This window comes from Myxine glutinosa, chromosome 8 (assembly GCF_964187855.1).
Source record: "Myxine glutinosa chromosome 8, kmMyxGlut1.1, whole genome shotgun sequence".
In the NCBI taxonomy this organism is placed as follows: Eukaryota; Metazoa; Chordata; class Myxini; order Myxiniformes; family Myxinidae; genus Myxine; species Myxine glutinosa.
This window is the reverse complement of record NC_136268.1, coordinates 138,392,748-138,410,770: the sequence shown is the minus strand read 5'-3', so window position 1 is coordinate 138,410,770 and position 18,023 is coordinate 138,392,748. Positions and strand designations below refer to the sequence as shown.

Genomic DNA, 18,023 nt, shown 5'->3' with positions numbered 1-18,023 from the left:
AAAAACAAAAACATGGACCTGCAGTTTTAGCAATACTTTGGCAAATTGTACGCAATCTCTTCCCAGTCACACATGCACACAGAGTAAGGTCGGCAGTAAAACAATTGAAAATCATTTCAAGCAGGAAACTTGCTGTTTTTAAGGATATCATAAAGGACACAAACAACTGGAACGAAGATCTAATGTATGAGTTAGATAAAGCGGTGTAAAACACGCTGCATCAACGGCGGTAAACTTCGTAAAAAAACATTGTTTTTTTTCTACAGCCTTTAATAGCTTTTAATATTTAATAGCAGGTAATACAGGTATTTAATATAGAATATTTAATATTTAATATTTAATATTTAAATAATAATTTAATTTAATTTAATATAAATATTTAATATTTAATATTTAATTTAATTTAATATTTAATATTAATAAAATAATAATTTTAATAGCTTTAATAGCTTCACTTAAATGAGATCGAGATTAAAACATTTATTTTATTTCAATTGGATTACATGCTTGAACAATAGAAAACCAATCGCTTTGGAGGCGTTCCAAAAACCTCTAGTTTATCAGTGCTTGGACAAAATATCACGCCATTTTACGCGATCTCGACCAATCAAATGTGCCGCTTGTGTGTTCCGCGTTGGGAAACATCGAGATTGAGACAAACTGTGGCACGTAGAAAATGTAGATCATGCTCGGAAACGCAAAGCAAGAGTTTAAAAGACCCTTCCCATGTCCTTTTTCTCAATACTGTGTGGGGTAAGGTGTTCTATGAACTCTCCAGTGGGAGAAGTTTAAAAAAAAAACATAGCAAAATTCAAGCACGGTTTATCTTCAAAGAAGGCCTTAAATAACATGAGCACTCACAAACAGAATATTAACAGATTTCATCGGTACTTGGAGAGGGGTGAGGGGGGTACAAGTAACAGTACGCACACTCGTCGTGCTGTCTTGTGTCGGTTTGAATCCCGACCGAGTTTTAAACTGTCATCTTGTTGTTCCACAGGCATGGTGATTCATCATTGTGTTTGCCGTCCTTCGGATAGACGTTAATCTGGTGACATTAGTTGGTGGACGTTAAAGATAACACAATGTCCTTCGTGAAGACTAGGCAAGCTATCTTGGGCACCCTGACAAATTCTAGCACACAGGGGGCACTGCATCAGTGGCACAGCAGTGCCCCCAGCAAACAAGATCTGTATGCAGACACACACTCACATGATTGATCGATAGTAATGTAGATCTGCATGCAGACTCACACACTCACATGATTGATCTATAGTAGCGTAGATCTGCATGCAGACTCACACACTCACATGATTGATCTATAGTTGTGTAGATCTGCATGCAGACTCACACACTCACATGATTGATCTATAGTTATGTAGATCTGTATGCAGACTCACACACACATGATTGATCTATAGTTATGTAGATCTGTATGCAGACTCACACACTCACATGATTGATCTGTAGTGATGTAGATCTGCATGCGGACTCACACACTCACATGATTGATCTATAGTTATGTAGATCTGTATGCAGACTCACACATTCACGTGATTGAGCTGTAGTGATGTAGATTTGCATGCGGACTCACACACTCACATGATTGATCTGTAGTGATGTAGATCTGCATGCAGACTCACACACTCACATGATTGATCTGTAGTAATGTAGATCTGCATGCGGACTCACACACTCACATGATTGATCTATAGTAGCGTAGATTTGCATGCGGACTCACACACTCACATGATTGATCTATAGTGATGTAGATCTGCTTGCGGACTCACATACTCACGTGATTGATCTATAGTTATGTAGATCTGTATGCAGACTCACACACTCACATGATTGATCTGTAGTGATGTAGATCTGCATGCGGACTCACACACTCACGTGATTGATCTGTAGTTATGTAGATCTGCATGCAGACACACACTCACATGATTGATCTAATGATCTATGGTAGCGTAGATCTGCATGCGGACTCACACACTCACATGATTGATCTATAGTTATGTAGATCTGTATGCAGATTCACACACTCACATGATTGATCTGTAGTGATGTAGATCTGCATGCGGACTCACACACTCACGTGATTGATCTATAGTTATGTAGATCTGCATGCGGACTCACACACTCACTGACACACAGACCGATTACAATAGCATCTCCGATTCCTTCGGTAACTGATGAGAGTACGATGAAGAACTAATAGGATTGGCTAAAGTAGGTTGCACTTTAAGAAGTTTTTTTACATGATTGCTTGCATTTTATAAGAAACTGAGCAAGTATGTATTCAAGGCATTAAGCATCACTTTCCTTATAATGTTAGGAATTAATTAGAGTTCACGAAACAAGATAGCTGGCTCCTCTTTCAGAGTAGAAGGATCCATGGCGTTTTCATAACAGGCCTGAGCCAGTCCACTCAGGCCTGGCAGGAGAGAAGAATCCACTACAGGCTGTTGGAGAAGACAGAAAACAGGGACGTCATTTGATATCATAGTAGTAGGCAGAAAATCATTCATCAATATTCATAAAGACAGCAAGTATCGAAGGAGGTGTTCATGGTACTTGGGGAATTTGGACCCCAAAGGAGTTTCTGGGTGTAGAAAAATATTTTAAGAATGCGTTTTGGGTCCTTTAATTATACTCCATTTTGGGTTTAGTCAATCATCGGTCTGGTCCTTTAGCTTCAAGGAAAATGCATTGCCTTTCACATCGTTGTGAGAAAAAAAGTGTCACTAAACACAAAACAGTAAGTCAGTGTCATTGTGATGGGATTATTCTGTCTGAGTCAGGGAGGTCGGTCGTCCATTTCTGACCCTGGATGAATCAAACCATAGACCAACTGCTCCCTCATTTAGGGGGTAGAATTGGCCTCAATTTCCCCGTCGACTGCGAAGAGAAAAGCGACGTCACAATATGGCGTCGCTGGCACCAACAGTGTACCCTACCAGGAAGTCACGTCACTTCCCTCAAGGTCACCGGTTACATTTGTCTGAAGCTACGGTGTTGTCTAATGTCTCTGTCTGCATGTGTGTGCATGATGTCAAAAGATATGGAATTAGAACGGCACTCAGTGGAGAGCATACCTCCGCCTGGTTAGCCATATTCAATTCAATTCAATGGTGAAGGCAAATCACTTAAAAATTAAATAATTCCCATATCCAAATCCATATTCAGATCTTCACAAAAATCGAAACGATTGTTCCTCGTCACACACACACCCGGCCCAACAACTTTCGTCCAAATCCATCCACAATATTTTGAGATATCCTGTCACCAAAGGGCCAAAAACATTATATCGTTTTTGGCCCGATGATGCTACCCCACAGCCACAGAGATTGAGAAATAGAGAGAGAAAGAGAGAAAGAAAGAGAGAGAGCAAGAGAGAGAGAGAAAAAAGAAAGAGAGAAAAAAAGCAAGAAAGAAGAGAGAGAGAGAGAGAGAGAGAGAGAGAGAGAGAGAGAGAGAGAGAGAGAGAGAGAGAGAGAGAGAGAGAGAAATAGAGAGAGAGAAAAAAAAAAGAGAGAAAGAAAGAAAGAAAGAAAGAGAGAAAGAAAGAAAGAGAGAGTGAAATAGAGAGAGAGACAGAGAGAAAGAAATAGAGAGAGCAAGAGAGAGAGAGAAAAAAGAAAGAGAGAAAAAAAGCAAGAAAGAAGAGAGACTTTTTGTATCCTTTTAGAGACTTTGTATGTAGAGACTTTTGTATTTGTTTTGTATTTGAAGAAGAGAGAGAGAGAGAGAGAGAGAGAGAGAGAGAGAGAGAGAGAGAGAGAGAGAATAGAGAGAGAGAAAAAAAAAAGAAAGAAAGAAAGAAAGAGAGAAAGAAAGAAAGAGAGAGAGAAATAGAGAGAGAAAGAGAGAAAGAAATAGAGAGAATAAAGAGAGAAAGAAATAGAGAGAATAAAGAGAGAAAGAAAGAGAGAGAGAAATAGAGAGAATAAAGAGAGAAAGAAATAGAGAGAAAGAAATAGAGAGAATAAAGAGAAAGAAATAGAGAGAATAAAGAGAAAGAAATAGAGATAATAAAGAGAGAAAGAAATAGAGAGAATAAAGAGAGAATAAAGAGAGAAAGAAATAGAGAGAATAAAGAGAGAAAGAAATAGAGAGAATAAAGAGAGAAAGAAAGAAAGAGAGAAAGAAATAGAGAGAATAAAGAGAGAAAGAAATAGAGAGAATGAAGAGAGAAAGAAAGAGAGAAAGAAATAGAGAGAATAAAGAGAGAAAAAAATAGAGAGAATAAAGAGAGAAAGAAATAGAGAGAATAAAGAGAGAAAGAAATAGAGAGAATAAAGAGAGAAAGAAAGAGAGAAAGAAAGAGAGAAGAAATAGAGAGAATAAAGAAAGAGAGAAAGAAAAAGAGAGAAAGAGAGAGAAAGAAAGAGAGAGAAAGAAAAAGAGAGAAAGATAAAGAGAGAAAGAAAAAGAGAGAAAGAAAGAGAGAGAAAGAAAGAGAGAGAAACAAAAAGAGAGAAAGAAAGAGAGAGAAAGAAAAAGAGAGAAAGAAAAAGAGAGAAAGAAAAAGAGAGAAAGAAAAAGAGAGAAAGAAAAAGAGTGAAAGAAAAAGAGAGAAAGAAAAAGAGAGAAAGAAAAAGAGAGAAAGAAAAAGAGAGAAAGAAAAAGAGAGAAAGAAAAAGAGAGAAAGAAAAAGAGAGAAAGAAAAAGAGAGAAAGAAAAAGAGAGAAAGAAATAGAGAGAAAGAAAGAGACAAAGAAATAGAGAGAATAAAGAGAGAAAGAGAGAGAGACAGAGAGAAAGAGAGAAAGAAATAGAGAGAGAAAGAGAGAAAGAAAGAGAGAGAGAGAGAAAAAGAGACTTTTGAAGCTCTTTTATTATAAAGGTAAGAAAACCACACAAGTCATGCAAATAATAAAGTCACCACAATTCAAAACATGTGCAGCCGAACAACAACAATAAAAACACCAAGCACTAAAATAAAAAACTTAACAAACCATGATCAAGTTTACAAAACACACCATTTTTCCACAAAGGTTTGTAAATCATCTTTCATTTGGCAAAAAGAGAATTCCAAGCGTAACCTTGCCATGACCAGAGCCTTAAACACAATTACCACATCACATAAAATATCAGCATTTGCCAGGAGCTTTGCTTTTCTTGTCTTGTAGATTGCTAATTTTCCAATAGAAATTAAGAAATTAATAAGAGCAGTCTCGGCGTTTTTTGTAACTAAGTGGTATTCCAAAAATAAAAACCCGTGTAGAAAAAGAAAAGTTCATACGATTAAAAAAAGTTGAGAAAAAACCAAAGAAGGGAGAGAGTCTTGCACAATCTACGTAAGCATGGAAAAGGTCTTCAGAAATCATACAAAAAGGGCATTCCGCTGAATTATCCTCATTAAAACGATGTAATAAAACATTGGAGGGCAACACCATATGGGCGAGTCTCCAAGCAATATCACCAGTCCTTTTAACAATCGGTGAAACATACATTGCAGACCATTGCGGATGGGAGGGAGACCCAGAAGGCAGTTTCTCTTTCCATCGAGCCCCAAAAGAAAGAGGCTGTAACGAGGGAAACCGGACTGAAATACACAAACGATACAGTCTCTTTTCATCCTTGCTGGAAAGTGGCGATGAGGATAACAAGATAGATGTTGTGGCGCTATCAGCCGGCAGGCTAGAGCTAGCACAGATCTGTGGTGGTGTATGGTGGTCACCAATGTTGGCGGTTGAGCTCAGGCCCAAGTGCCTAAAAACACACAGGATTTCCTGTAGGACCTTGGCTACGCCCCTCAAAGATCTGATACCAGTTCTTACTTGAAGATGTCCTGCGGAGAACCAACTATTCCTGTTACAGTCACGAAGGTCCCGAGTCGTTTTCACGCCAGCACTCACAAAACGTTGCACAAAAGCACGTGAGCGAGGAATAGCAGGAAAGAGGGCATTGTAGAAAAGGGGTTCCCGGAGGAACCTTTCACTGTTGTACGTCCCCATTTGCCGAGTTACTGAAATGGACCGCCAGACGTTCAAGACATCTTGGTAAAAGTCAGGGAGCAGCGAAGCATCGACATGTTGCAGCTCCATGAGGAAGAGTTCACAATTGTACCCAAGCATGCCGGCTTGTTTTAGTATACAGTTTGCAGTAGATTTCCAGGGCAAGGCCTCCAGAAATATAAAACGACGAGCTGTAGAGACTCGGAAGGCCATCACCTGACAAAGAATGTCCACAAGTCCATGACCTCCTTCTGCCAGTGGAAGGCAAATAGTCTCTGGCTTTAGCCAGTGTTTGCCATCCCAAAAGAAGTCAAGTTAACATTTTTGGATTGATGACACCAACGTTGCAGGTGGCTGCAAGGCAATCATTTTATGCCATAAGAGAGGGGCCACCAGGTTGTTAATGACCAGGGCACGACCTCGGAAAGACAAGGTCGACAAAATTCCTCTCCATCTGTTTAATTTATTGCTAATTTTGTGGAGCAAACCATCCCAATTCCTTTTGACAAACCCAGGGGTTCCAAGATAAACACCGAGGTATTTCACACCTTCTTTTCCCCATGTCAAATTCATAGGAAGAATTGGAAGGGCAGAAGGTGGCGTACCGCCGACCCAAACTGCTTTGCATTTCGACCAATTAATTTGCGTTGTACATGCTTGAGAGTAGACCCATAGACACTCAAATCGCAGAGCTGTGATTGTGTGTGAATAGCAGAGCAGAGCAGAGCTGTCATTACTGCTGTGAACAGCACCACATACATCATCAGCATAGGCCGAAATGACAACGGGCTTTTCTGATGGAGTCACTGAAAAGCCCATAAGACAAGATCGTAAACGAATCAAAAGAGGCTCAATGCAAAGAGAGTACAAGATTCCAGATAAGGGACAACCTTGCCGAATTCCCCTCCCAATCCGCAAAGGTGAACAGAGACCATCATTGATTTTAATCAAGCTAAAAATGTGATTATACAATAAGGATACATAAGAAATAAAAGATGCCCCAAAACCAAATTGCTTTAAAATGTGAAACAAATACTCATGATTAACAGAGTCAAAAGCCTTTTCTTGGTCAATAAAAAAGAGACCGGTATGTTGTAGTTGAAATGCACACACATCCCACAGGTCTCGTACCAAAAAAATGTTATCGTGCATAGATCTGTGCATAACACAGTACGATTGATCCTGATGTATAACTGTGCTTAAAACAGTCTTTACACGGTTAGCAAGCGCTTTGGCAAAAATCTTGTAATCTGTGCAGAGAAGAGAAATTGGGCGCCAGTTCTGTATCAATTGCAATCGTTTTTCTTACGGATAAGGCAAACAACTGCACGTCGACAACTAAGGGGTAGCAATCCCTCACGCAGACTGTATAAAAACACTGAGTGCAAAGCAGGACCAAGCATGTCCCAAAAGGTTTTATAAAATTCAGCTGGTAGCCCATCAAAACCAGGAGCCTTATGATCAGCAAGGTCATCTAGCGCAGTTTTAAGTTCACCGAGAGTAATGTTCTCATCCAAGACATGCCGCTGATGCTCATCTATCTGCGGTAAATTGGTCGTAATATTCTGCATTGCAGGCACATCATTAGGCTTATAGGAAAACACATTCTCAAAATAAGACCGAACAAAATGAACAATCTCCGTATTATCACTAAGAATATGCCCATCACTAGCCCGAAGACTAAGCATTTGCTGGCTCGCCTTCGTCGTCTTCTCAAACTTAAAGAAATCTTTACAACATGTGTCTGAGGACAGTAAACCATTCACTCTCAGCCTGACTAAGGCACCAATACCATTTTCTTGAATTAATTCCTTAAGCAGAGTTTGTTTTTCAAAGAGGAGTTGACACCGTCTTTCATCACTGAGGACCTCAGCATCTTCCTGAAATCATAGAATTTCTTGTTTCAAGGCATCAATACATAATTGTTTACTTTGAGAGCAATTGGTTTTGTATTGCTGACAGAAAACACGGATCTGCCACTGACAGAGATTTTGGAAACGATGTTGGAAATACACAACCTTGTACCAAAAAACCACAAAGGATGATTTAAAGAAAGGATCGCTCAGAAGTGAGGTGTTAAAAGACCAATACCAGGTGCGGCGTTTGAAACGAGGAAAAGAAAAGCACAGTTTTCCCAAAGAATGATCAGAGAAGCCTGAAGGGACAATAGCCGTATATGTCACAAGGTTGATAGCAGAGTTAGGAATATAAAATTTATCAAGACGAGCAAGTGAAAGATGATTTAGTAAAACCCGGCACCAGCTAAATTGCTGCAGGTTTGGGTGTTGTTGCCGCCATACATCGTTGAGGTCATGCCGCGAAATTATATTGGAAAGAGGCCTACTTGAAGCTGGATGTGGCTCTGCACTGTTCCTATCTAAAGTTGGGTTTAAAGTACAGTTAAAGTCACCCCCTAAGCACAACAACGTATCAGAAGAGAGGTGTCTCAGGAAATTAAAGGACTGATTAAAAAAAGTTCCTCTATCTGGAGCATAGATGTTAACAAATATAAATCGTTTCTGATTGTATTCAAACTCTACAGAGGCAAGATAGCCTGGTACGATTTCCTTAAGGATAGGGGGGGGGGGGGGGGGGGAGACAGACAAACGTGTACTGACAAAAAAAGCAATACCCGCACTCACAGAATCTGTATTACTAAAAAAACCAAGTGCCAATCAGCTGATGCTGCCAATCAGCCATGCAGTCTGCAGTGGCACGAGTTTCTTGCAATAAAAGTACATCAATCTTTTCCCTCCTGGCTAATTGCACAGTTTGGGACCTACGCAGCTGACTGCACCCACCATTAATGTTCAAACTGGCTATGTTCATAAAAACATAGGCAGCAACACAGCCATTACAGGTTTAATTCTTTCCTTGCTGTGACAAGGTACCTCTTAAGTCTTTTCAGTGATTTATCAGAAATATGAAGGGCCGCAGATTGTTGTACAACTTCCTGAGCTCCAATAATGAAGGCGTGAGTATCAACAAAGAAATCGCAGATTTTCACGCGCTTTTTACGGTAAGTTTTTTGTAGGAAATCCACGATTTCAGCAGGAGGGACGGAGCCTCCAGAGACATGCTCCGATGAGAAGTCGGCCTCACCATCACTCAGTGAGGCAACGGAAGAACCCCCATCAGAGTCACAATCGTTGTATTGAGTCCATTGCTGAAGCAACGGGCTCATCAACGCGACAATCTGAGACTTCAACACTATCACCCTGCTGACCATGAGCTTAACAAGGCTCAGCTGCCTCAATGGAGGATTTAATCACAGACGGATCACTAGTTCCCACACACTCACCACTCCCCACAGAGGGAGGGGTGGCACAATCAACACAAGCTTCAGCAAAGGACACACATGGAGGCTCAACCTCACATGGAGGTTTACCCTCAGAACACCGGAGAGACTCAGGTGCTGTCTGGCCAACACATACATTTTCAGCATTTATCACATTACCCTCAGAATATTCTGAAGGCAGAGGAGGTTGAGGAATTACCTCAACTGGAGGCAACTGCTGAGGAGGAGTTTGCGCTCCATCGTTACCTTCACTAACCACTTGAGCGTAGGTTGGAGGACAGGCCAAGACCTTATTGTCAGGCGCGTTGAGGTCGCTAGAAGGTGAGAGGGTTATTTTCCTGGTTCTCTGTTTGTCTACAATGGGGTTTGTGTCAGCACCATCCATATTGTTTACATCATCGACAACGATCTCAGTAGAGCCCTGCTGTTCATCACCATTCAGGCTAGTGACTCTATCCGTGGACTTTTTCGGGCACGAGTCTTTTAAATGACCATATTTACCACACTCAAAACAAACTAGAGACTCTGTGGAGACAAAGACCCGATAAGTGTGACCTTCGACCTTGAAGGGCAATACCGCTTTTAAAGAGGTTACACCACGCAGTAAAATCATATAAACGAAAGGACATGACGTGTTTTAAACTGTTAACTTTCCCTCGTATAGGAACCATAGTAACTGAAGAGACGACAGAACCAAGTTTGTTTAGTTCAGTAACCAGGTCTTTGTTCTTAAGGAACGGAGGAGCATTAGAGAGAGAAACCCGAACTGCCGGCGTGTCGAGTGCGAATACCTGAACAAACACGTCGGGAGCAAAGAAAAGCCCATGCTCGACTATTTGAGCAACCAAGGGCACTGTGGAAACAAAGATTACCACACGTTTATTCATGCGAGAAGCCGCTTTTACATTATCCAAACCGATTATCTCTCCGACGGCAAGGATAATGGCCTCGACGTCGATTACCGACGGAGGTGAACAAACTAACCCGTGCTTTCGGGTTAGCGCTTCAAGAGACGTGTAACGAGAGCTATCCACCATCGTTTCCACGTTTAAACAAAGGATAAATGTATAAAGGGTTAATGAAGCCAAAAAGCTCCAGTAAACAAACGAAAAATAAAAATATTTACGAAAAAAGAAACGGTAGAAAGTATAATGATTTGTAACACGAAGCGAAAAAACCGAAGAGGGAACCGCCATAAGGGGGAACCTTTACCGGTCTCACCACGTGTGCTCCCTCACTCTCTCACTCTCAAAAGGGGGGAAGGGATGATAACGTGGAAGGGGGATACACAAAAGATGGCACACAGGTGAGAAGAGATAAGGGGAGGGTAAAGATACAAATCACGAGCACGGAGCGACGAGGCCAAAACACGAGCAGACGCCATGACACCGCAGGCGACAGAGAGAGAGAGAGAGAGAGAGAGAGAGAGAGAGAGAAGAGACAGACAGACAGACAGACAGACAGAGACAAGAGGGAAAGGACCAGTCCATGGGGACCAATCGGCACTCTGACCGGGCAGCAGGAAAGAATGGGGAAGATTTGACTCCGACCTATGTTGGTGGGTGCAACCACCGTGAAGAGGTGTCCCCGATAGTTGTGATATAGTGTGTTGTTTTAACAGATAGTCAATCAAAACTATCTCACCTCTGTCAAAAGAATCTCAATAGGCCATGGCCTATCTTGAAGTACCGTGGAATGTTCTTGCACTTGGAGACCTCTCTGATCACGAGAAGCAATGAAATTCTCATTTTCCATTTGCAGAGTGGCTGATCTGTCTCGGCTGTAAGCCCCTAATGTAGTAACAGGATTTCTGGCAAAAGGACCACATGGTTGGGGATAAGTAAAGGCCTGTGGTATTGGGGATATCGTTGGAGGACTCTCAGGCTCTGTAGAAAGACCTCTGATGAAGGAAAGAGTTGACGTGAAGGTCTGCAGAGGATAAGTCAAAATAGTTAGAAGTAAGAAATGACAAGGAAATAGATTATGATGGTACTGTGCATCACTTTTATGGTTAAAAAGATTTATCACTTTGGTGTCTGTCTAATTTATTTATACATCACTATGTGTATGTATATTTGAGGGTCAAAAAGATTTATAGCAATTGCAATATTTTTCAGCCTCAATAATATAATTTTAAAAGTTGAGATGAAAAATTGGCATACCTCTTCAGGACTGGGGGCTGCATCAAGCCAGTGGCAGTCATATATAGGCCTCAATCTGGAATCAACAATGTGTGAAGACCCATGAAGGAAGGAAGGCGAAGAACCAATAAAATCTGCGGATCCCAAAATGGGAGCCGGATCGTGTTTGTACGCATAAAACTGAAAGGGCAGAAGGCTATGGTGGGAACTGAGACTGGACGCCCTTGACAGATGACTGTTGATTGGATGCGCTGGATCGGAGGAGACCACCTCACTCAGAGCCATTTTAGGCCCTGGAAGTGATCCAGTAGAACGCTGCATATCGGTTTTCGTCAGGGTTTCACATAACACCACATTGTCCTGAAATACCCACATCGTGTCAATTCACTTGTCAAAAAGTTATATTCAGCAAAAACAAATTAGTGTTATTCCAATTTAAGACCAGAAATTAATGAGTTCACTAGATTGCATGATTTGAGTTGTAATCTTACTATAATTCACCAAATGTCCATCTGTCCGTTCAAAGGTACTGCAAAAACAGCTGAACGGATCGCAACAAAATTTTGGGTGGGTAATCCTGGGACCCCCTGGAGTAAAATAGGCTGTATTGTTTTCCCATTTTTTTTTTACAATTTTCCAATTTTTCCAATTTCCGGGAATTTTTCCAATTTTCAAATTTTCCAGCCTTTCCAAACACGATGGAATAATATTTACCGATATAAACAGTGATGTGGCTTTTATTGAAATTCTACAAATACTGTTTAGATTTTGATGATTTGCGTGTGATATGATTTAACGGATGTTTATATGAATCGTTTAATATAAAAAAAGCCTTCAATTTCTGATATTTTGCCTTTTTATTTGGGCCTCCCAATTGAAGCCCCTCCCGTAGGGCAGGTACCGTTGCTAGTCAAGCTAATTGAAGGAAATGCATTTTAATTTATATTTACATTAGGCACCCTCCCACCATTTCTGCTCATTCCTAAAAGCTAAAATGTCCACAAGTGTATGCCGGATCTTTGTATGTCCTGAAAACATATCACCAAAAATGACCGCACTGTGGTCACAACATGCGACACAAATATATATATACATTTTGCCTCCTCTGTCGACTCAACTCCTCTTGATTAAACCATACGAATAATTTTTATTCCACATATGATTCGATTTTTCTCGGTATCTCATCATGAGTAACACTCGACTGAAACAAAGCCAATGGAAATCTGACGCAACAAACCCAGGCAGTGTATAATCAGCAGAGGCCTACAGGCCTGGTGTCTTAGGCCCACCGGAAAACCAAGATGGTGGCCATGTTATTTAATCTGGGTGCCACGGTGGGAAGGAGGATGGAGTCAAGTGACAAATGTGGGTGGGTTTCGGCAGTTGCCCGACCAATGGGAGCACATTTCAAAAATCGACCTCTAACAAGAACTACAACAACAACAGCCATGCAGAGTTCTTGTAGACTGGCGACACATCGCAGGTAAAAAATATTGACACGTTGCTCAAAAATAATTATCAAAATAATAGTAATTAGCAAATATATACAGAAAGGTTGAACATTGCATTTGATTTAAAAAAATCATTTTTCCATTATCCATTGGCATTATATGCTCCTCAAAAGTGGCAGTTACCATGTTTGCCTGTCCACCTCCTTCGTCATTGTATGCACAGATGGAGCCCACTGAGCATCCTCCGACCAGCCCCATACCACCACCTTTTCTCAGGCCCAACCCCGAGCCTCTCTTCTTTCCACTCATCTCTTTGGTGTACAGCAGGAGGTTGTTAAATTGTGGAGTGGAACTTCGTTTCCGAAGGCAGTAGAGGCCTCCAATAAGCGCTATAAAACAAGAAGGTTGTGGACATGACAAGAGTACTGAAAAGTTTTTTTTTTAGGGCTGACAAGACGAAGCCAAGCAATCTTTAAATTTTGGGTGAAAAGTTGTGAAAAGAGGGAAGGTGCAGGAGTATAGTGCCAAGCACAGCATTATAATTGAGCCTCTGAGAGGTAAACATGATAATCCCACGTCTATTGCCAAAATTGAGTTAGCGGCACTAATGTAGTGTGAGGTGGAACAAGATGTCCTTGGCAGGAAAGATTGCACGCCAATTCTCTTCCCACCCTCTCAACATACAACCACATCCTCATTGGACCTCGTTATTGACTCACTATTCTGAATGTCTGCACCAGAGGGCTGACAGTATTGTGGGTAATTTCAAGTGAAAAAATGTTCAATGTACGGAAGAAAAAGATTGAGGAAGATGTGGGGTTCTGCGGGGGTGAGAATCCTCCATCTTAATGTCCTTCTGGTGGATGGGACACACATCGGATTCCTTGCCCCGCATGCGAAACACCAGGGTTGGTGATGCAGTGCATCTACCCTAACCTTTACTGTCATGCACTCTTGCCCCACCTTACTCTACTCTATCAAAGTTAACGACAATTTTCAACAAAATACTTGAAACTGATAGTGATCTTTGCTCAATGAGATTTGATTGGGATTATAAAGGGGAACTTCACCTTCAAAACCCTTTTCTCAGAACTTTCACCATCTTGGACAGCCCAGTTTACTCCTCAGTGGTGGATTGTCAAAGAATACAAAAGTACTGGTTGTACCAGATGTAAATAAAATACACCACTAAGAGCTCACCTAATACAAGCAATGACAAGCAGGCCAGCACTCCACCCACAATCGCAGAGTGATTTGGTCCACTGTAGCCCCATGTGTGAGTCACGGTACCTGCAGCATGTGGAGGTTGAGGTACAATGAAAGGGTTGAAGGAAGCTGGTGGACCTGCGACAATTGGAGGTGGTGGGATCTGGAAAGGAGGCAATGGAATTGCTGGTGGGGTGTAAATAATGCCAGACGGACTCGCTGAGAGAAGGTCGAGTTCACTCGGTGGACAGATGCCCCTCTCACAGCGACAAACACAAAGAGAGAGGTCCTGTGGACCTCCGGTCCCTCCACGGTCATAGATTGAAATGGGCACTGTGTATAACCCCCTTTTCATACCACCCCCATGTGAACCCAAGGTAAACCATGCCGCTGCAAAACATAAGGGAAAAAGGAAACGGAGGTGCAATACAGATAATTATATTATTATTACTCTGTCATTGCCTGATATATGAGGTTGATACTCCATACATTGCCTGATACTCCATATATACCTGATATATGAGGCACATATGGTTTTGTCATCCCTTTCTTGAGATTGTTGGAGGAAAAATAATAGGTGCCAATAACATTTTGAGAATGATATATTACACAATGATGCGTAAAATACTGTTCAATATTTAGCTTTGAACAGTATTTCAATACATATACACACAAACACACAAACACAAAGAGACACACACACACACGCACACATACACAATACACATATACACACAAACACACACACACACACACACACACACACACACACACATATATACAGACACACAGAAGAGATTACAAAACACCATCTCTTGCTGCGCTCCGGACGGGTTAAGAAAAGGTTTCCGATTCCATTAAAACTCTTCACAATCTGACCAATGACTCATCATCTCAAATCTGCTTCCATAGAGATAAGCAGTTGATCCGTTGGCGCATTGGTTTGTCGGATGTGTTGGTTTGACCGATGTGTTGGTTTGACCGATGGGTTGGTTTGACCGATGGGTTGGTTTGACCGATGTGTTGGTTTGACCAATGTGTTGGTTTGACCGATGGGTTGGTTTGACCGATGGGTTGGTTTGACCGATGTGTTGGTTTGACCGATTTGTTGGTCTGACTGATGTGTTGTTTTGGCGGATGTGTTTGTTTGGCGGATGTGTTGGTTTGGCGTGTGTTGGTTTGGCGCACGTGCTAGTTTGGCGCATGAGTTGGTTTGGCGGATGCGTTGATTTGGCGGATGCGTTGGTTTGGCGGATGCGTTGGTTTGGCGGCTGTGTTGGTTTGGCGGATGTGTTGGTTTCGCGGATGTGTTGGTTTCGCGGATGTGTTAGTTTGGCAGATGTGTTGGTTTGGCGGATGTGTGGGTTTGGCGGATATGTGGGTTTGGCGGATGTGTTCGTTTGAAGGATGTGTTGGTTTGGCGGATGCGTTGGTTTGGCGGATGCGTTGTTCTAACGCATGTGTTGGTTCGGCAGATGTGTTAGTTTGGCGGATTTGTTGGTTTGGCGGATGCGTTGGTTTGGCGGATGCGTTGGTTTGGCGGCTGTGTTGGTTTGAAGGATGCGTTGGTTTGGCGGATGCGTTAGTTTGGCGGATGCGTTAGTTTGGCGGATGCGTTGGTTTGGCGGATGCGTTGGTTTGGCGCATGTGTTAGTTTGGCAGATGTGTTGGTTTGGCAGATGTGTTAGTTTGGCAGATGTGTTAGTTTGGCAGATGTGTTGGTTTGGCGGATGTGTGGGTTTGGCGGATGTGTGGGTTTGGCGGATGTGTTGGTTTGAAGGATGTGTTGGTTTGGCGGATGCGTTGGTTTGGCGGATGCGTTGTTCTAACGCATGTGTTGGTTTGGCAGATGTGTTAGTTTGGCGGATTTGTTGGTTTGGCGGATGCGTTGGTTTGGCGGATGCGTTGGTTTGGCGGCTGCGTTGGTTTGGCGGATGCGTTGGTTTGAAGGATGTGTTGGTTTGGCGGATGCGTTAGTTTGGCGGATGCGTTGGTTTGGCGGATGCGTTGGTTTGGCGCATGTGTTAGTTTGGCAGATGTGTTGGTTTGGCAGATGTGTTGGTTTGGCAGATGCGTAGCTTTGGCAGATGCATTGCTTTGGCGGATGCGTTGCTTTGGCGGATGTGTTGCTTTGGCGGATGCGTTGGTTTGGCGGATGCGTTGGCTTGGCGGATGCGTTGGCTTGGCGAATGCGTTGGTGTGGCGAATGCTTTGTTTTCACACATGTGTTGGTTTCGCGGGTGTGTTGGTTGGGCGGATGTGTTGGTTTGGCGGATGTGATTGTTTGGCGGATGTGTTGGTTTGGCAGATGTGTTGGTTTGGCGGATGCGTTGGTTTGGCGGATGTGTTGGTTTGGCAGATGCGTTGGTTTGGCGGATGTGTTGGTTTGGCAGATGAGTTGGTTTGGCGGGTGTGTTGGTTTGATGGATGTGTTGGTTTGGCAGATGTGTTGGTTTGGCAGATGTGTTTGTTTGGCGGTTGCGTTGATTTGGTGGATGCGTTGCTTTGGCGGATGGGTTGCGTTGGGGGATGCGTTGGTTTGGCGCATGTGTTAGTTTGGGAGATGTGTTGATTTGGCGGATGCGTTGCTTTGGCGGATGCGTTGGTTTGGCGGATGCGTTGGTTTGGCGGATGCGTTGGTTTGGCGGATGCGTTGGTTTGGCGGATGCGTTGGTTTGGTGGATGTGTTGGTTTGGCAGATGTGTTGGTTTGGCAGATGTGTTTGTTTGGCGGTTGCGTTGATTTGGTGGATGCGTTGCTTTGGCGGATGGGTTGCGTTGGGGGATGCATTGGTTTGGCGCATGTGTTAGTTTGGCAGATGTGTTGATTTGGCAGATGCGTTGCTTTGGCGGATGCGTTGGTTTGGCGGATGCGTTGGTTTGGCGGATGCGTTGGTTTGGCGGATGCGTTGGTTTGGCGGATGCGTTGGTTTGGCGCATGTGTTGGTTTGGCGCACGTGCTGGTTTGGCGCACGTGCTAGTTTGGTGCATGAGTTGGTTTGGCTGATGCGTGGGTTTTGCAGATGTTTTAGCTTGGCGGATGTGTTGGTTTGGCGGATGTGTTGGTTTGGCGGATGTGTTGGTTTAGCACATGCGTTGTTTTTACGCATGTGTTGGTTTGGCAGATGTGTAAGTTTGGCGGATGCGTTGGTTTGGCGGATGCGTTGGTTTGGCGGATGCGTTGGTTTGGCGGATGCGTTGGTTTGGCGGATGCGTTGGTTTGGCGGATGTGTTGGTTTGGCGCATGTGTTGGTTTGGCGCACGTGCTAGTTTGGCGCATGAGTTGGTTTGGCTGATGCGTGGGTTTTGCGGATGTTTTAGCTTGGCGGATGTGTTGGTTTGGCGGATGTGTTGGTTTGGCGGATGTGTTGGTTTGGCACATGCGTTGTTTTTACGCATGTGTTGGTTTGGCAGATGTGTAAGTTTGGCGGATGCGTTGGTTTGGCGGATGCGTTGGCTTGGCGGATGCGTTGGTTTGGTGGATGCGTTGGTTTGGCGGATGCGTTGGTTTGGCGGATGCGTTGATTTGGTGGATGCGTTGCTTTGGCGGATGCGTTGCTTTTGCGGATGCGTTGGTTTGGTGGATGCATTGGTTTGGCAGATGTGTTGGTTTGGCGGATGTGTTGATTTGGCCGATGTGTTGGTTTGGCGGATGTGTTAGTTTGGCGGATGCATTGGTTTGGCAGATGTGTTGGTTTGGCGGATGTGTTGATTTGGCCGATGTGTTGGTTTGGCTGATGTGTTTGTTTGGTGGATGTGTTGGTTTGGCGAATGCTTTGGTTTGGCGCATGTGTTGGTTTCATGCATGCATTGATTTGGCGGATGCGTTGGCTTGGCGGATGTGTTAGTTTGGCGGATGTGATTGTTTGGCGGATGTGTTGGTGTGGCGAATGCTTTGTTTTCACACGTGTTGGTTTGGTAGGTGTGTTGGTTGGGCGGATGTGTTGGTTTGGCGGATGTGTTGT

General features: G+C 43.0%; 1 protein-coding gene across 1 annotated transcript; it reads right to left on the bottom strand.

The window, feature by feature from the left end:
• Window positions 1-467: 467 nt before the first annotated feature.
• On the bottom strand, window positions 468-13,121 carry LOC144893337 (uncharacterized). The gene is made up of 4 exons (XM_078783759.1): window positions 13,037-13,121; window positions 11,424-11,762; window positions 10,906-11,190; window positions 468-2,465 (listed from the first exon to the last, which is right to left on the bottom strand). The coding sequence occupies exons 1-4, from the start codon at window positions 13,109-13,111 to the stop codon at window positions 2,346-2,348; spliced, it is 819 nt and encodes a 272-aa protein (XP_078639885.1). The 5' UTR covers window positions 13,112-13,121; the 3' UTR covers window positions 468-2,345.
• Window positions 13,122-18,023: the final 4,902 nt, after the last annotated feature.

What these genes read in the sequence shown, in the direction of transcription:
- LOC144893337 (XM_078783759.1), bottom strand. Translation starts at nt 13,111, where the DNA reads ATGGGGCTGGTCGGAGGATGCTCAGTGGGCTCCATCTGTGCATACAAT. An exon ending in GAGGTGGACAGGCAAACATG is followed by an intron (nt 11,763 to 13,036) that starts GTAACTGCCACT and finishes TGGGTATTTCAG; the next exon opens with GACAATGTGGTGTTATGTGA. An exon ending in TTGAGATTCTTTTGACAGAG is followed by an intron (nt 2,466 to 10,905) that starts GTGAGATAGTTT and finishes CTTCTCCAACAG; the next exon opens with CCTGTAGTGGATTCTTCTCT.